The 17,052-nt window shown below is 37.1% G+C and overlaps 1 protein-coding gene across 2 annotated transcripts in view; it reads left to right on the top strand.

Annotated features, from left to right (window-relative positions):
* LOC145680794 (kielin/chordin-like protein) overlaps positions 1–17,052 on the top strand; it is a 222,949-nt gene that overhangs the window by 44,420 nt on the left and 161,477 nt on the right. The window contains exons 9-10 of one of the 2 annotated variants that reach the window (XM_081751832.1): positions 12,046–12,156; positions 16,505–16,685. The exons of the other annotated variant lie outside the window; for it this stretch is intronic. Coding sequence (XP_081607958.1) covers positions 12,046–12,156; positions 16,505–16,685 — 292 coding nt within the window. The remainder of the gene's footprint in view (positions 1–12,045; positions 12,157–16,504; positions 16,686–17,052) is intronic. 2 annotated transcript variants of the gene reach the window in all.

Raw genomic sequence — 17,052 nt, 5'->3', positions numbered from 1 at the left:
TAACTCAAAATTAACAAATATAAAATATGATTCAAACATACCTTGAATATAAAGTTATTCATGTTATAACGAGCAATTGGTATCTGTAACCACTACTGCTACTATTGCCCAATAGAAAAGGGAGTCGTTAAATAAAGTAGCAGAGAATTCAAAATCTCTTTCCCAACTAATAATCTTAGGTTATTTCCAATACTCATTTAAATAAACCACCGTTTGTATCACAAATATTTGTTCGAATGACAGAAAGAAATATTGAAGAAAGTACCATTTTAAAAACGTTACGTACGTAATTCATTTCACCTAATTTTTAATAATCAAATCTCTGATTTTCATCACTCGATTTTGTTTTGTCTGCAGAGTCTAATATGCAATTGCACTTTCCATTGTACGGTTAAATCGAAAATACTATGAACTAACTTAAACACTTTTAAAATTTTTGGAAGTTTCGTTATCCTAACATTCCTCTGTCGTACATTTGCGATTGGAATAGCTGAACCATACAACCGCGAATTCTATGTACGAAACTCACAAGTAAACCTTACGTTTGGGTGAATCGAGTTGCTGACTGAGACCCATATGAGAAAGTAGTACTAAATGTGGTCAGTATTTCAGTGAAGTTGTAGGTGCGAAGCTCCAGGGGTTTAGGAGATACAGCTACCAGAACATCACATGGAAGTACAGAATAGTCTTCATACAGTTGGAGGTAAAAGCTCTGTAAGACCTCTTGTAACGACAAAAGGTGAATAACGAATATATGGGTACATATTAGGACTAGGGGGAAGTCATATAGTAAGGGTATACCTGACGGCGGCCATCTTGAAATCCGCCATTTTGAATTAAGGTTAAGTTTCTAAAATAGGAATAGGGTCATGTGATACATAATTTAAGGCGCAAATTTAATCAGAAGAACAATGGTGAGGTTAATTTTGATTTACGCGCAATTGGTAAAAAGTTACAGGGAAATTAAATATTGTTGCAGCATATGTATTAGTCCTTTATCCCACCTTGTAAATGTTGTGTTAATAATAATAATTAAATAAAAAGCAGGTGGATAAATATTAGGTCTATGGTAAGAGTTGTCTTGATGGCGGCCATGTTCAAATCCGCCATGTTGAATCAGACAAAAATTTTAAACAAAACGCATAACATTGACACCTTCTTAATAGCAAATTTTACCATAAATCCAACGGTATAACTATTTTTGCTTTATCATTAACCAGCATTTGTTATTGCATAAACAAGTTGCTAATTTAAGGAAAAATGACCAAAGTGGAATTGAGTCATAATTGAACTTGGGCCTTTCTTCCAGAAAAGTCCTCAATTAGTACAATCAATATGTAGTTCAGAAAATAGTGCATGACTTGCACAAATGCTCTGCTCACAGTGAGCACACCTGACAAAGGCAATCGAGTTACACTTGACACATTTGTCGTTAACAATTCCGTCAAAGCAGTAGTCGTAAGGAGCGATCCATTTAATTTTGTGCTGGTTAATGATAAAGCAAAAATGGTTATACCATTGGATTTATGGTAAAATTTGCTATTAATAAGGTGCCAATGTTATGCGTTTTGTTTAAAACTTTTGTCTGATTCAAAATGGCGAATTCCAACATGGCCGCCATCAAGGCAACTCTTACCATAGACCTAATATTTATCCACCTGCTTTTTATTTAATTATTATCATTAACACAAAATTTACAAGGTGGGGTAAAGGACTAATACATATGCTGCAACAATATTTAATTTCCCTGTAACTTTTTACCAATTGCGCGTAAATCAAAATTAACCTCACCATTGTTCTTCTGATTAAATTTGGGCCTTAAATCATGTATTACATGACCCTATTCCTATTTTAAAAACTTAACCTTAATTCAAAACGGCGGATTTCAAGATGGCCGCCGTCAGGTATACCCTTACTATATGACTTCCCCCTAGTCCTAATATGTACCCATATATTCGTTATTCACCTTTTGTCGTTACAAGAGGTCTTACAGAGCTTTTACCTCCAACTGTATGAAGACTATTCTGTACTTCCATGTGATGTTCTGGTAGCTGTATCTCCTAAACCCCTGGAGCTTCGCACCTACAACTTCACTGAAATACTGACCACATTTAGTACTACTTTCTCATATGGGTCTCAGTCAGCAACTCGATTCACCCAAACGTAAGGTTTACTTGTCAGATAACACAACAGCTAAAGCTCACTCTCTCAAACTATAGTTAAAATGTTGAGAGAGAGGTGCTGCCATTTACGGATTCTCCTAGAACTATTTCGAGCTCTGTTACAGCAATAGTGCTGCCAAAGTCCTTAGAGAGAGGAAACAAAATCTTTCATTGTAACTTCGCACAGCTTTCCCCAGAAATTCGCCCAGGATCCGGCCAGGATGGAAATAATAATGTGTACCACTCTCCAGTGTAAGAATTTTGATGACTTCTGTTTCGATTGTAAGTCGATGCAGCATCTGTGAAACTGTTGTAAATAGCAGAAATATCTTTGAAAATTGCTACCATAGGTTTTTTGAAATGATAAGTTACATAACCTTGAGCGGTTTGTCTGCTTTCTCTAATCGCAGTAAGGCGATGTTCACTATTCAAACCACTGCGAATGTTGGCTATACCAGACGCGCTACTAGAAATTGTATCACCGGTACTATAAAATCGACGTGTTTAGCAAATAAGAAACTGAATTAAGAACACATGCGTGCAAATAGAAAACAATTGTAAAAATCTTCAAAATACGCTGTTACACACAGCTGCTAGTAGATTTTGATTCAAGCTTTTGCTCAATATTTCACTCATTATATATATATTCGATTCCGTAACCTATCATAGGATAGTAAACAAAATAACTTACTAATACTACTGGGGTTCTTTTTGCTTAGATTAGGATTAGGAAATATATTTTTTGGCATTCAGCATCCATGGCCATGTCACCCCGTCACGTATGAGGGATGATGTAACTCGGCGATCACACTATCCGCGGAAATGGGAGGAAGGAAGTGGCCTGGGATGGATATCTTAGGAACCATTCGGACATTTGTCAATTGTGAATGAGGGGAAACGCAAGAAAACCTCACCAGGATGGCTGGTCTGAAAAAATTCTTTTGATCGAGTGCCCCACCGGGAATCGAACCCTTGACTGCTCGCTCTCTGCTTACAGATGCATATGTAACTGTGAATTTTTTAACAGACATCTTGATATGTATAATATAATAAAAGTAACGTAAATAAAATTGAAGATTATTTTTCTTTCGGAAAATAATTTTAAAATAAACATTTCTTTAGAATATCTGATAAAGACAATGTGATTTTCTCTTCTCGTTTCATGTTTGATTATCTTATCAATCATTCTCCCTCTTTTCCCTTTTACTTAATATATGACCTCATAATTGCTGGACAAACACACATGCACTTAAATGATACCATAAGTCGTTGCACTCAAAACAAAATTCATTGCATAGAGACGCGGAGAGGTGATACAGTTGGGCGAGAACAAGGTCTCTTACCTTTTCTCGTAAAACTGTTCCTCTAATTGTTTCGTAGCAAATGAAACTCGCCTTGTATTTTCGTAAGCGGTAGAAGATGTATTTATTGTCAGTTTTCTAAGAGGTTTCAAGAATTATTTTCTAGAGATTAGATTTTTAAAAAAATGGAAAGACAGAAGACATATTTCCAAAACTAGAAAAGCAAAAAAGCTGTGCAATTCATTTCGTTTGTGATTCATCTATGCTGAAGCCTTCAAGGAAACTCTCTATAAACCAATAGATAAATTAACAACGTAACAGGAAGATTAGGGATGAGCCTTTGCACAACATACGCAAAAATTACAAGAAAAGCTTCATAAAATAATTATTAACAGAATTTGTAACATATTAGAATAAATTGACGACTGATGCATACACGGCAAAATAAAATAAAATCTGTCATAAGCGATATGAAACCAGAATTAAGTAGACGACGAGCTTTTCACAGTTCCAATGAAATAAATTAAAAGACATTTAATTTAGTTCATATTAGTATTTCTAACATGGACGACAATGAACAAGTTTTATTAGAACAATATTTTTTACATTATGAATGATGCTGTGAGGTAGAGAAACAGCAAGAAGCGATGCGAGGGGTACGCATTCCGGCACGCTGCACTAAATACCTTGTACGACTGGCTACTGGTTGTGTTGCTTCCCTTATAGGGGCAGGGTCGAACTGGCCCGGGCGGGAAGCCGGGGATTCCTATTTGGGCTACTTGAGCCAATAATAATAATAAGAAGAAGTACAAAAAAAAATCACTTACTACCACTAAAGTAGAACTGATTCTATGCTAACACAGATATACATGATGGGGCCCTTTGACCGGGCCAAATCGAGTACGGCCATGGCCACATGGGCCCTTATAATTTGTTTTATCGAGTGCCTGGCTAAGCTCTTCTAAAAAGAAGTGTACCAATAAGAACAGGACTTCAATTTGGCAGGCGAAGTTTATGGGCTTATTCTAAAAAAAAAAAATAAATAAATAAATAAATAAATAAATAAATAAAAAAATAAAAATAAAAAAAAAGTCTAAAGGGCAGAACTGCCACAACGTCAGATTTATTTGGTATATTGAATACGCTGTATGAAGTTACTCACAAGCAAGGGTCACGCAGTGGCTCCGCTGAGATCCGAACAAGACAATTAATTGTGTTTGCATTTGATATGTTATAATTAGATGAATCCCAAAGTTATACGTGCCACCGGGCGGAATATCGTGTTACAACATATTTTGTAATGTAAGAACTAAAAAAAAAAAAAAAAAAAAAAAAAAAAAAAAAAAAAAAAACCCTGGCAGAATAGTTTGAACCGAGTCACTTGTTCAGAAACGGTTGGGTAAGTGGAAAACTCGGCCAACACGTATCCCATCATTTTCAACGACAAACTTTTGGGGGTAAAAATCTTTGTCCCAGGGTCCTCTCAGGGTCTCAGACGGGGTTCAACTTAAAATTTTCAAATGGCAAGGGGTGTTAAGTGGCACATCATTTGAAAGCTGTTGTAAAATAAAAGAAAATGCAGCAAGTTTTGACTCTCTACAGCAACCCTGTGCAAAATGGCGACGGGTCAAATTGTAAACAAAAACAATTGATAAGTCCATGGTCACCCCTATAAATGGAAACGGTGAGATAAATGTGAAAACAGGAAAGGAAGTGTGGCATTATTTTCAAAGTACAACAATTTAAGTGAAAACTTCTTCTCCCAGGGTCCCCACATGGTCCCAGGTGGAGTCCAACTAAAAGTTTCAAATGGCAAGAGAGGTAAGACATCGTCTGAAAGCCCTTGTTAAGTGAAAGAAGATGGAGCACGTCTCGACTTTCTACGACAACCCTGTCCAAAATTGCGGTTTGTCAAAATGTAAACAAAAGCTTAATTGAAAATCTATGGCCACCTTGAATCCAAGATACTCATACTAAACTGGATACTCATACTCCACCAACATCTGTAACCAACATTCGAGTACGAACGGGTGTGTTGTTTTCTAGGAGGTAAATATAACATGCCACGCTCTGGGATTTCACAGAATCCCGCAACGCATGCTGCAGTGAGGCATAGTTTATCCTGGTAATTGTGGTACCCTTTGTCTGCAAAGCAAGTAGTAATACCCCATTCTGATCCCGAATAAACGTGATTATCACCTTGGTCGCTCAGAGTAGAACACTGACTTCCTTTGGTGGTAGTACTTTTTGTTTCGAGTTATTAAAGCGACGAAGTTACATGGGGGCAACTTTGCATTCAGTGTTGCATTCAAGCTTGACGCAAGCGTTTTACGCTGGCGGCAAGTCAATAGCGAATGAACGATCAGTATGTATCAATAGCCAATGAACGATCACTACCAATAGCTATGACACTCTGCGAAGGATATAAGTATCGCTTGCATGTACAACAAAAGGCAGATTGTATGAAAGCACGTGTTGAAATGCCAAGCGTAAAAAGCCAAAATTCAAGCATTCACGTATCAACTGGCTGAAAACTTATTTGGGTGTATTTCTTTCGTCACAAATTTTATAACAAAAGGATCAAACTAGGTCAGCAGTGATTTGTTACTCTATGGCAAATGTGATAAATTTATATATTTTAAATAAAATGAACGCGAGGATAAAATAAGAGCGTTAGGGAACTCTTTTCCATTTTTGTTTCCCCTACTCCTCCGGCAAAAGTTTGTTGAACGAATGTAATACACAGGAGTGTAGCCACGGGGACGGCCCAACGGGTCCAGGCCCCCCCAAATAACTTCCTGCCCCCCTTCCCAAATGACCAGCTTTAAAGTTTACATATAATTAATAATTTACCGTAAAATGGTATGGAAAACATTATTTTACAAACCAATCGAAAAATAGTATGGTATCTCTTCCTTATACCGATCGGAAAATAATATGGTCTACTTTTTAAAGACACTAGTTTATGCAATTGAAGACTGGGGCAAAAACCCGTCAAGTCCAAAAACTGAAAGTGTAAAGGAGATAGCTTCACAAGAGTTTCTCTTCGTCAGATTTCCTTTAAACTTGGCACATATATAAAAGACCGAAAATAAATCGACAGGTATTTTGTTTGTTTCTTTCGGGAAACAGGTTGAGAGGGGCAAAGAGCCCCTTTTCAAAACAGGGTCCTCTTGATTAAAAGGGGCACTTTAAAGAAACTAAACTCTGTCGATGTAAAGATGACTTCAAAGTAGGGAATACCGGTTTTGTCGTTTTTGCGAGAAAAGGATTACAGGGCCACTGGCCAATTCGAAATGACCAAGGACCCCGCACAATCCTTACGGAAATTGGATTTTCGTGGAATTGCTTGAAACCGTGATATGTTGTAAATATGATATTTCTAAGAAAAAGTCTCAATGCGCACAACCACAAATCACTGACCATTTGGCCAATACATGGCCACTTTTTTGAAAAGAGCCGATGATAACGACATTCTGGATTTCGGTAACAATGACTAAAACCGTGATATGCTGTAGATATTGTGATCCTGAGAAAAAGTCTCAATGGACACAAACACCAATCAGTAACCATTTGGTAACTACGGGGCCACACTTTCTAAAACAGGAGAAGGTGAGGATACTTGGAAGTTTGATAGAATTTTATGAAATCCTGAAAAATTCTATCTCACAACCCGAAAAAGGGATGGGGAGAGTAGCAGCCAATATCATTTAAGCATAGATAACATTCAGATGCTCATTTTGCGAGACAAAGGAAAACCCTAGAATGTCCTAGACAATTTTTCTCAGGATCACGACTTACAACATATCACAGTTTCATTGATTTATGCTGAAATAAAGAAATGTCATTATACTCGGCTGTTTAAAAAAAATCTGAACTTGTAGTGGCTAAACAGTCATAATTCGATAGTTGTGTTCATTAGGACTTTTTCTCATTATAAGGAGATCTTCAACATATCTTAGTCTTACTCAATCTTACTGAAATCCAGAACATCGTTGTACTCCGCTGGTTTCAAGAAAGTAGCCCTGTAGTGACAAAACGATAAGTGATTTGTGGTTGTGTCCATTGAGACTTTTTCTCAGGATGACAATATCTATAACATATCACGGTTTCTGTCATTTTGACCGAAATCCAGAATATCACTATCTTCGGCTCGACTGTTTTCAAAACAGTGGCCTCGTAGCGGCCAAATGTCAGTGAGTGGTAGTTGTGCCCGTGAAGACTTTTCCTCAGGGTCATAATATCTACAACATATCACGGTTACAAGCAATTCCACCCAAATTCAGAATACCGTTACCTTCTTTTTCCAAAAAAGCGACCTTGTGAAGCTAGTGGCCAAACAGTCAGTTATTGGTGGTGGTGCTTGTTGGCTTGTTGAGACTTTTTCTCAGGATCGCAACATCTAGAACATATCACAGCTTCAGTCATTTTCATCGAAATCCACAATATCACTATCCTGAGTGGCCAAACGATCAATGATTTGTGGTTATTCCCATTAACACTTTTTCTCAGGATCACAATATCTACAACATATCGCGGTTTTAGTCACTTTACCGAAATCCAGAATGTGGTTAGGTTCGGCTGTTTTCAAAAAAGTGGCCCTGTAGTGGCCAAACGGTCAGTGATTTGTGGTTGTGCACATTGAGACGTTTTCTTAGGAACACAACATCTAGAACATATCACGGTTTCAAGCAATCTTCGGCTCGGTTACTTTCAAAACAGTGGCCTCGTAGTGGCCAAACGGTCTGTGATTAGTGGTTGTGTCCATTAAAACCTTTTCTCAGGATCACAATATCTACAACATAACATAGTTTCAGTCATTTTCACCGAAATCCACAAAATCACTATTTTCGGTTGCTTTCAAAACATTGGCCTCGTAGCGGCCAAATGATCGGTGAGTGGTACTTGTTCCCATTGAGACGTTTTCTTACAAGGGAACCTTCCGAAAATGATAGTTGCAGTGAAAGATGTGGCCTATGCCAATTGAAAGAGCTGTAACAGAGATGCTCATTCCAAAAAAAAAAAATAGCTGCCCATAGCAATAAGTTCAAGAAATATAAGGGGTGTAAGTTCGGGAAACAGCAAGGTTGGACAAGGGGGAAAAGTGCAAATTCCACAAAAAAAGGGGGGCACGGCAAAATACAATGCTGATAAGTGATGTATAGAAAGAGACTTGCCACAATAGGGAACAAATGAAGGCCACCAGTGAGGTTAACAGTGTTGCCAACTGCAATGAAAAGTACATATTTTGCAAAGAGTACTATATTAAGTGAGTGCAATATTCAGTGTCAACCTGTCATGTAGAACATAAGATATGGCGTGTATAATCAGTGGTGCAATCTAACAAAAGAAAATAGAAAAAACAGAAGTACGAAAATACGGAAAGACGGAGTTGGCCATAATGCGTCACATTTGATCACGGGCTGTGCATATTAGAATGAACAAAACAAGAAGCACCAACTATGCAGGAAACCGACGTTAGCAACACTGGCCATGAACATCCAAACAAGTCTAATATAGTTAGGCCACTCGCTTCACAAATAGAAAATTCCGGCAACAGGCATCACTCGGAATGCATCAATGCTAGAGTAATTGAGACAATGTCAAGTCGGGGAACATGAAATTGTTGGGTTGAGCCAACAACCGATAATAGAAGTAGTGAACATTATGTCATGGTTGGGTCGTATGTAGGAATATACAGGGTGTCCCACCAAACTTTGTGACCTGAAAGATTTGCGAAACGAACAAAAATGTGACGGATCTAGTTGTGCAGGAATGTACCAATGTCAGGGAGTGATAAAGGTCTGTGAGAAGCAAGTGCCCCCAGGACCCCCATCATAGGGCTCCAGGAACCAACTTCAAACTTTCAAATGGCAACAGGAACTAAGTGGTACCTCTTTAGATAGATCATGGAATGTGCAACAACACCTATAGGAAACATTTGCTATATGAAGCATGGTTTTCAAAATAGCCGTCACAAATATATGTTGTGTCTTAACATGGCATCGAACATTGTGATCTCAAATTGCTGCGAAGCGAAAAGAGATGTTGCAAATCCAATTGCACAGGAATGTACTCATGTTGACGGCCAAGAAAACTTTGTAAGAAGCAAGTCCCCCAGGGCCCCCATCATAAGGCTCGAGGGGTCAACCGCAACATTTCAAATGGGAACAGGGAGCGGATGATATTTCTCTGGATAGATACTACACCGCCTATAAGAAACATTTGCTATATGAAGCACGGGTTTCAAAATGGCCGCCAAAAATGCACGTTGTTCTTGTCACCAAGCAGATATTTTTGGCGGCCATTTTGAAATCCCATATAGTAAATATTTCTGATATGCGTTGTTGCAAAATCCAAGATTTATCGAAAGAAATCTATTTGACCGATGGTGCTATTTGAAATTTTGAAGTTGGCCCCTGGGACCCTATGATGGGGGACTTGGGGGCACTTGCGTCTCACAGAAGTTTGTCGCCTGCTGACATGGGTACATTCCTGCACAACTGGATTTGTCACATTTTTTTCGCTTTGAAACTATTTCAGTCGCAGAGTTAGGTGGGACACACTGGATATATCATATAGGCGGTGATAGTACTGCAGACAGCAACCCACAGCAGATCAAACCTTTGATTCTGTTTGCTTTCTACAGGTATGGATATGTGATAGAAAGACCACCAAAGGTTCCGACACCTCTAGAGTACTGTTTCGAGACATTCATAGGCGATCATTGTATCATGTGTGACGGATTGGCAGTATTCCGCTGTGCTCACTGCAAATTTGTCTTCTGTTTGGACCATTGTCTCATCGAACAATTGCACGTACAATGTGGACGAGCATGTACAAATGATGCGAAGGCTAATGCCTGTTGCCGGAATTTTCTATTTGTGAAGCGAGTGGCCTAACTATATTAGAATTGTCTGGATTTTCATGGCCAGTGCTGCCAACTTTGGAACTCGTTTTTCTTTTCGACTTTAGGTACGTCGGTTTCCTGCATAATTGGTGCTTTCTCGTTTTGTTCATTCTAATATGAACAGCTCGTGATCAAATGTGGCGCATTATGGCCAACTTCGTCTTTTCCGTATTTTCGTACTTCTGTTTTTTCTATTCTCTTTTGTTAGATTGTACCACTGATTATACACGTCATATCTTATGTTCTACATGACAGGTTGACACTAAATATTGCACTCACTTAATATAGTGCTCTTTGCAAAACATGTACTTTTCATTGCAGTTGGCAACACTGTTAACCCCACTGGTGGCCCTCTTTTTGACAACACTATCAGCAACACTATCAGCATTGTATTTTGCCGTGCCCCCCTTTTTTTGCGGAATTTGCACTTTTTTCCCCTTGTCCAACCTTGCTGTTTCCCGAACTTACACCCCTTATATTTCTTGAACCTATTGCTATGGGCAGCTAATTTTTTGGGAATGAACATCTCTGTTACAGCTCTTTCAATTGGCATAGGTCACATCTTTCACTGCAACTATCATTTTCGGAAGGTTCCCTTGTTAGGGACACAATATATGGAACATATCACGGTTTCAAGCAATTGCACGGAAATCCAATTTCCTAAGGATTGTGTCCTTTGTGTCGAAAGGGGCCATTGCCCTCTAAAACCCTTTCCTCGCAAAAAGGACAAAACACGTATTTCCTATTTTGAAGTCATCTTTCCATCGGCAGATGAGGTCCTTTTTGAAAAGGGGCCCTTTGCCCTTCTTAACTTATTTCCCGAAAGAAACAAGAAAACAAGTGTCTACGTACTTTCGGTCTAGTATGTGCCAAGTTTGAAGAAAATCCGATGGCGAGAAAACCTTGTAAAGCTATCTCCTTTACACTCTCACATTTTGGACTTGACGGGTTTTTGCCCCGAAGTCTTCAATTTACTGCGATTTATATTTGACAGTTTGAAGTCAAACGTATTAACAAGGTACTATAAATACTATTATACAATAACATTATTATTAAATTTATACAATAACATTCGTGTGACGCGTGCAGTGCAGAAGGGAACCAAGTTCATTTTTGGTCAATTTGGACATATTCCATTTTTAAGAATTCTACCTGATGCTCGTTTCAGAGCTTAAACATTCATGTTAAGTCAGCTCTCATAATGCAAGAAAAGTGTTCTCATGGAGTTTACCGTATTGTACAAATTTTATCTGTCTTTCTCTCACAACTTTTGTAAAATTGAAATTGATTTCCTTGTGCTCTGAATACTCCATATGTGTTTATTCGCATTCTTAGAAGAAAAAGGAATAATTAGAAAGGAATAATGACACGAATTGCTGTTTACGCAATGTTTACCTCCTTCTACATACAGGATGCCCCCAAAATAGGTATACAGTATCGTACTGATCAGCTCATTGCATTCTATGCCATTTCTTATTGTTATCCATGTTTCTTTATTATTTATTCTTAATATGTTTTTACTAGTATCTACATCTTAAGTTCGGAACAGCTGAAAAAAACAAACCCATAAACTAGAATGTTATACTTGATCAATACAGGGGTGTATACCTACTTTTGGGCCACCCTATATTTAATTTCTTTCTAGAATATGATGTTATGTTGTTAATTTCAGACACCTCATGGCCAGCCTGCCCACTGTAAAAATGCAAATGAAGTAGAAGCATGCAAGGACACTAATTCAGCCGTTCGCAAGGAAGCTGAACGCAAATGTTCTATCTTGAAGGTAAATACATTACTTAATGACTTTGAATGTTATAATTTTGTAAACTTTACTGTTGGTACTTAAATCTGCGGATTAATTGTAAAATTTGAAAGTTCCTCGGAATAAGGTGAGCAAAAGCATCTTACGTATTTCAATTTAAAAGTACTCTACGTTTCCAATTTCCCAGGATAATTCTGAGATTTGCGTGAATTTAAGACGTGAACTTTATATTCGATCTCTGAGAGTTTTAGTGCTTAAAGTTTTGTATACGAGTATTGTGAATACTATGGTTTCATAAATTAACACTACGCTATAAATATGCTAAAATTATGACTTGTTTTATGTTATACATGTTTCTATAGATGTTATCGTTATATTATAATGTCTAAATAAAATCTAGGCTGGTGGTAAAAGCTTATCATTTCCTCCAATATGTACGTTTGGAAAAATAATTTTGTTTAATATTAGCAGAAATACCGTTTTTCGCACAGAAAGAATAAAATATAATCAATGTAAAATTAAAAAATTTGAATTCATGTTATTATTAAGTTTGAAATATCTTGTCGTCGTTAATTCTGTCGAGGAATTTTAAGTTTAAAATATATAAAACGATAATCATGCCTGTTGTTCTGTATGGTTGCCAAACATGGTCGTTTACTCTGAGGGAGGAACGTTGACGGAAACAAGATCCTGAGACCAATGTTCGGACCCAAGAGGAACGGAAATGGAGAATGACGGAAACTTCATAACGAGAAAGTACATAATTTATACCGTTTACCAAACATTGTTGGGGTATCAAATCTAGGAGAATCAGGTAGGCATGATATGCAGCCAGATTTGAAGACAGTAGAAACGCTTTCAAAGTTTTAACTGTAAATCCAATGGGAAAATGATCATTAGGAAGAACTAATAGCAGATGGGAGAACGATATTGAGATGAATCTCACAGAAATAGGAATGCAAAATAGAAACTGGATCTAGTTCGTTAAGGAGAGAAGTTAGTGGAGAGCTCTTGTATACGCGGTATTCAACCTTCGATGTTTATAAGGCATAGAGTTAGTTAGTTAGTTAGGAGGTATAGTAGCACACCAGAGCAATTTTCTAAATGAAAAGGGAAAATCAAAAATCAAACCTTACAAAGTCGAATTTGTAAATGATAAATAAAGTACATTTAGTTGATCATCAAAATTAAACTGTAGTACTATGATGAGGTAAGCGTGAGTGTACACGCTCATAGAAGAAATAACAAAATTATACAATGGAAATGTCTGCAAAGAACTCCGTTGAAAGATGTTAAGTATGAACAGTCATAGAAAACTGGAAATAATTAAACCTAATCCAATAAAATACAGCATACTGATTTACTGACTCATGAGCTCCGTTTAATATCTTCCTTGAACGTTGAAGCTATATAAAAATTGACTAGACCTGAATCACTATTCAGACCTATATCCTATTCATTGTGCCTCTACCAGCAACCGAGCAATCTTAACATGGACCATGTGCATAGAAAGCACAAATGTTCGACACTTGACGCAGAAAGATACACCAAAAGAAATATAAAAGCAGAAGGAATATCCCCGACTGTGGATAAGAAAGAAAAAGAGATGAAGACGATATTGGCAATTTTTCTTAGTCCAAAATATGATAGTTAGTCTAAGTCTTAACAAATCAATATCAACTTCTTTGCGCGCTTTACAAGATTACAAATTTATCAAGTTTGGTCAGATGAGCAGAGATATACGAACATCAATGGCATCTTCTTCTGTAAGAAGAAGACTATAACCTAGATTATAATCGATTGGTTATGAAGATGTGGTAAGAAGTTGGTAATGTAGGAAAAACATGGAAGCTAGAGAGGTAGAGAGAAAAACAAAAGAGTATGGAAGACTTAAAATATCAAAATGCTATTATGTAAATCGATGAATAGAGTCATTACGTTTTGGAGAGTGTAGATTCTGTGAAAAAAATGACATTATAAAGGACATTATAAAGAACAATACAACGTATGTTACTTGAACATGAAAATACCATACTGCGAAAATCAACGAACATAATCGCAAAGTCAGAGAGGGACAACGTACCCTGTCGTTTTTAGAACGTAAATGCAAGAATTGAAAAGTAATTAGATTAGTATGATGACTTTAAATTCCAAATACTAGAAGCACAGAAATAAATAAGAATAGTAACAGATAACTTTGATTCTATGTATGCAGTCCAATATGAAAACAGAAAATTCTACCAAATTTCAACGAAGTCTTAGTCAAGTGCATACTACATTCCAATGAGTTGCAAAATATAATAATACACAGAGAAAAGTGAACATTGAAATTCACAACCCAGCTTCAAGATTGATAAATCGTCCATCAACCGTACAAAAGTTGGGAAAACAGAAGCTTGTGAAATGATTCTTTACCAACTGAACTGGTGATCTTAAACCTTGAGAAGTCGCGCTGAAAAAGTAACGCGAGTAGTCGCGCGCGGTCAAAAGGACCGCACGAACATAATGTGTTGCAAATATCGTTTTAAACATTTTTCTTGTATTTGAAACGCACTTTTGTATATTTCCTGATTAAGAGGGAATAACACTTTTATTATTATTATAAGTTTTACAGTAATAACTATTAGAGAAAGCTACAATTAGACATGTCCTTTTTTTATTTCTCATTTGGAATAATTTTTTTTTTTCGTTACATATTTCTTTAGATAGATAGCTACGCACTGGTTTTATTGAAAATTCTAAATCTGATGACGATCTTTTGTTTTTGTCAACTCTGGTTCGTCTAAAATTAGAAATGCAATAGTAAATTAGTAAAATAAATACTATATAAACATAACAATAAAACAAAGCTTCACAGTGCATTTTACATTCAATTAGAGCTCACTCGTAGCTAAGCGGTTAGCATAAGCGCCTTTGGCGTGGGACTTCCGGCTTTGATTCCCGGTGGGACCTCATGTGGTTCGGATCCTTCGTTAAGAAGTAGGTCCGCGTCTTACATAGCCTTGATGCTGAAAAGGGCGCTAAATTAAAATCAAATCAAATTTATATTGAATTATTTTACGGTCCTGTTATTTTGAAACTTCACCTATACAGCACTACATTGAATTATTTTAGGTTAACTTCAAATTTACACTGTTCTACACATCGTCGTCGCTTATTTCGTCCTCTCCTGCTCTGACTACATTTGGGGTATCGCTGGTCATTTCTGGGTTTAAGATCTTCAGATTCGCTCGCAGATTCCTCACTTCACCTTTCGTGTTCACTCATATATATATGATCTTCCTCAGACAAAGCTTCCACGAGATCAGCTCGGCTGATTTATCCAAATAGTCCATTCCTAACATTTCCCTCCATTGTTTTAAGCTGTTCATTTCTAATTTTCTTTTTCATACTTGGTATCAGTTTGCTAACTCTGTCGACCTCTTCCGTCCATTAAAATAATATTTATGTTTATAAAGCTTAAAACATCTCCAAAGCAAAGGTCACGTGCAGAGTGAAACGCTGAGAAAAATCATTACACGGTTAGTCGCGCGCGGTGGAAAGCACCGCAGAATCACTAAACAATCACTAATAGTTAAACTAAACAAAGAATAACGGAGTGATTGAACAGGAATGTTCGGGAAGGTGAGGGGGAAGATTAGCTAGACGGAGAAGTCTGTCGGACAAACAGAATGGACACACGATCGAAAATAATTTCCCTGCGGTGCTTTTGACTGCGGCGCGACTACTCGAGGGTTAATCGCGTGCAAGTTTGTACAGAAGACATGTATTTGGTAAAATACTACAAAGCTGAGTGTAATCACGGGTAAAAGTGCGGGGGAACGCGGGAGACACTGTCCCCCACCTCCAGAAAATATGTATGGCTTCTCCCCGAGTTCCTAAGAAATTGCAATGCGCAAAGATAGGCAGGAGGATGGCGTGAAGTCATGCCGCTACCTTCCGTCCCTCTACCTTTTCAGATCCACTTTTACCCCTGGGTGTAAAAAAATATAGTATATTCCTCCTGGGTTGTCAAAGAAACTCGTTTAAAGGTAAAAGTAGATCAAACTAACTACGTTATGCCACGTCAATACGGCGTTCCATTGTCAACAATAACAACAAAGATGAACTAAGTAAACTTATACACTGAGGCGTAAAAATAAATAATTAAACCAAGCCGGCGAGAAGACAGAAATTGTCCTATGAAGTGCAAAACATACATACATACTCGAATATTAAATTTTTGTGCTTTATTGTCGATGAAATATGTTACATTATAACTTATTATGTATATTCATTTACTTATTTTGTGTTTTGCATGTAAGTGAACTACAAAATAGATATTTATTATAGCTATTTATTATCATAAAAACATTTTGCTATTCGCTAGGGCACTCTTTTCCAACCATGTAATGTGGTATTACCAGTGGACAAGTACATGGATGCATGCGTATACGACATGTGTGTATGCAAACCGAGCGATAGATGCCTATGCGATTCGATAGCAGCATATGCACAAAGTTGCCAAAATGAAGGAGTTGTGCTACCATGGACATACAACTACCTTTGTGGTATGTACAAATTTAAAATAATTAATATATTTGTTCCTAATAGTGAAGAATTTGATGCGTTTAAAACATTAAGATAAATAATATTTGCTGTATCTTTAGGTTACAAGTGTTGGAAATATGTCACTGTAGTTCTAAGTTAACCTCTTTTTCACATTAGCTACGTAATACTTAATGTTCAAGTAATGATTAGGAAAAAAAGTTTGTTGATACTGCAAGTACTGAATTTGTGAATTTTATGTACATAAATACCTCCACTACCACTAACAGTATTTTTTCCAAGAAAAACTGCCCCAATGTAGATTGGTTTGTACCAATCTTCTTTCGTCTTGAGAAGTTCGCTTATACGTGACTCATTTTAAACAGATGA

The sequence above is a fragment of the Thermobia domestica genome, chromosome 3, assembly GCF_964235325.1.
Source record: "Thermobia domestica chromosome 3, izTheDome1.hap1.1, whole genome shotgun sequence".
Classification (NCBI taxonomy): Eukaryota; Metazoa; Arthropoda; class Insecta; order Zygentoma; family Lepismatidae; genus Thermobia; species Thermobia domestica.
The sequence above is the reverse complement of the archived record's forward strand: the minus strand, read 5'-3'. Positions and strand labels throughout refer to the sequence as shown.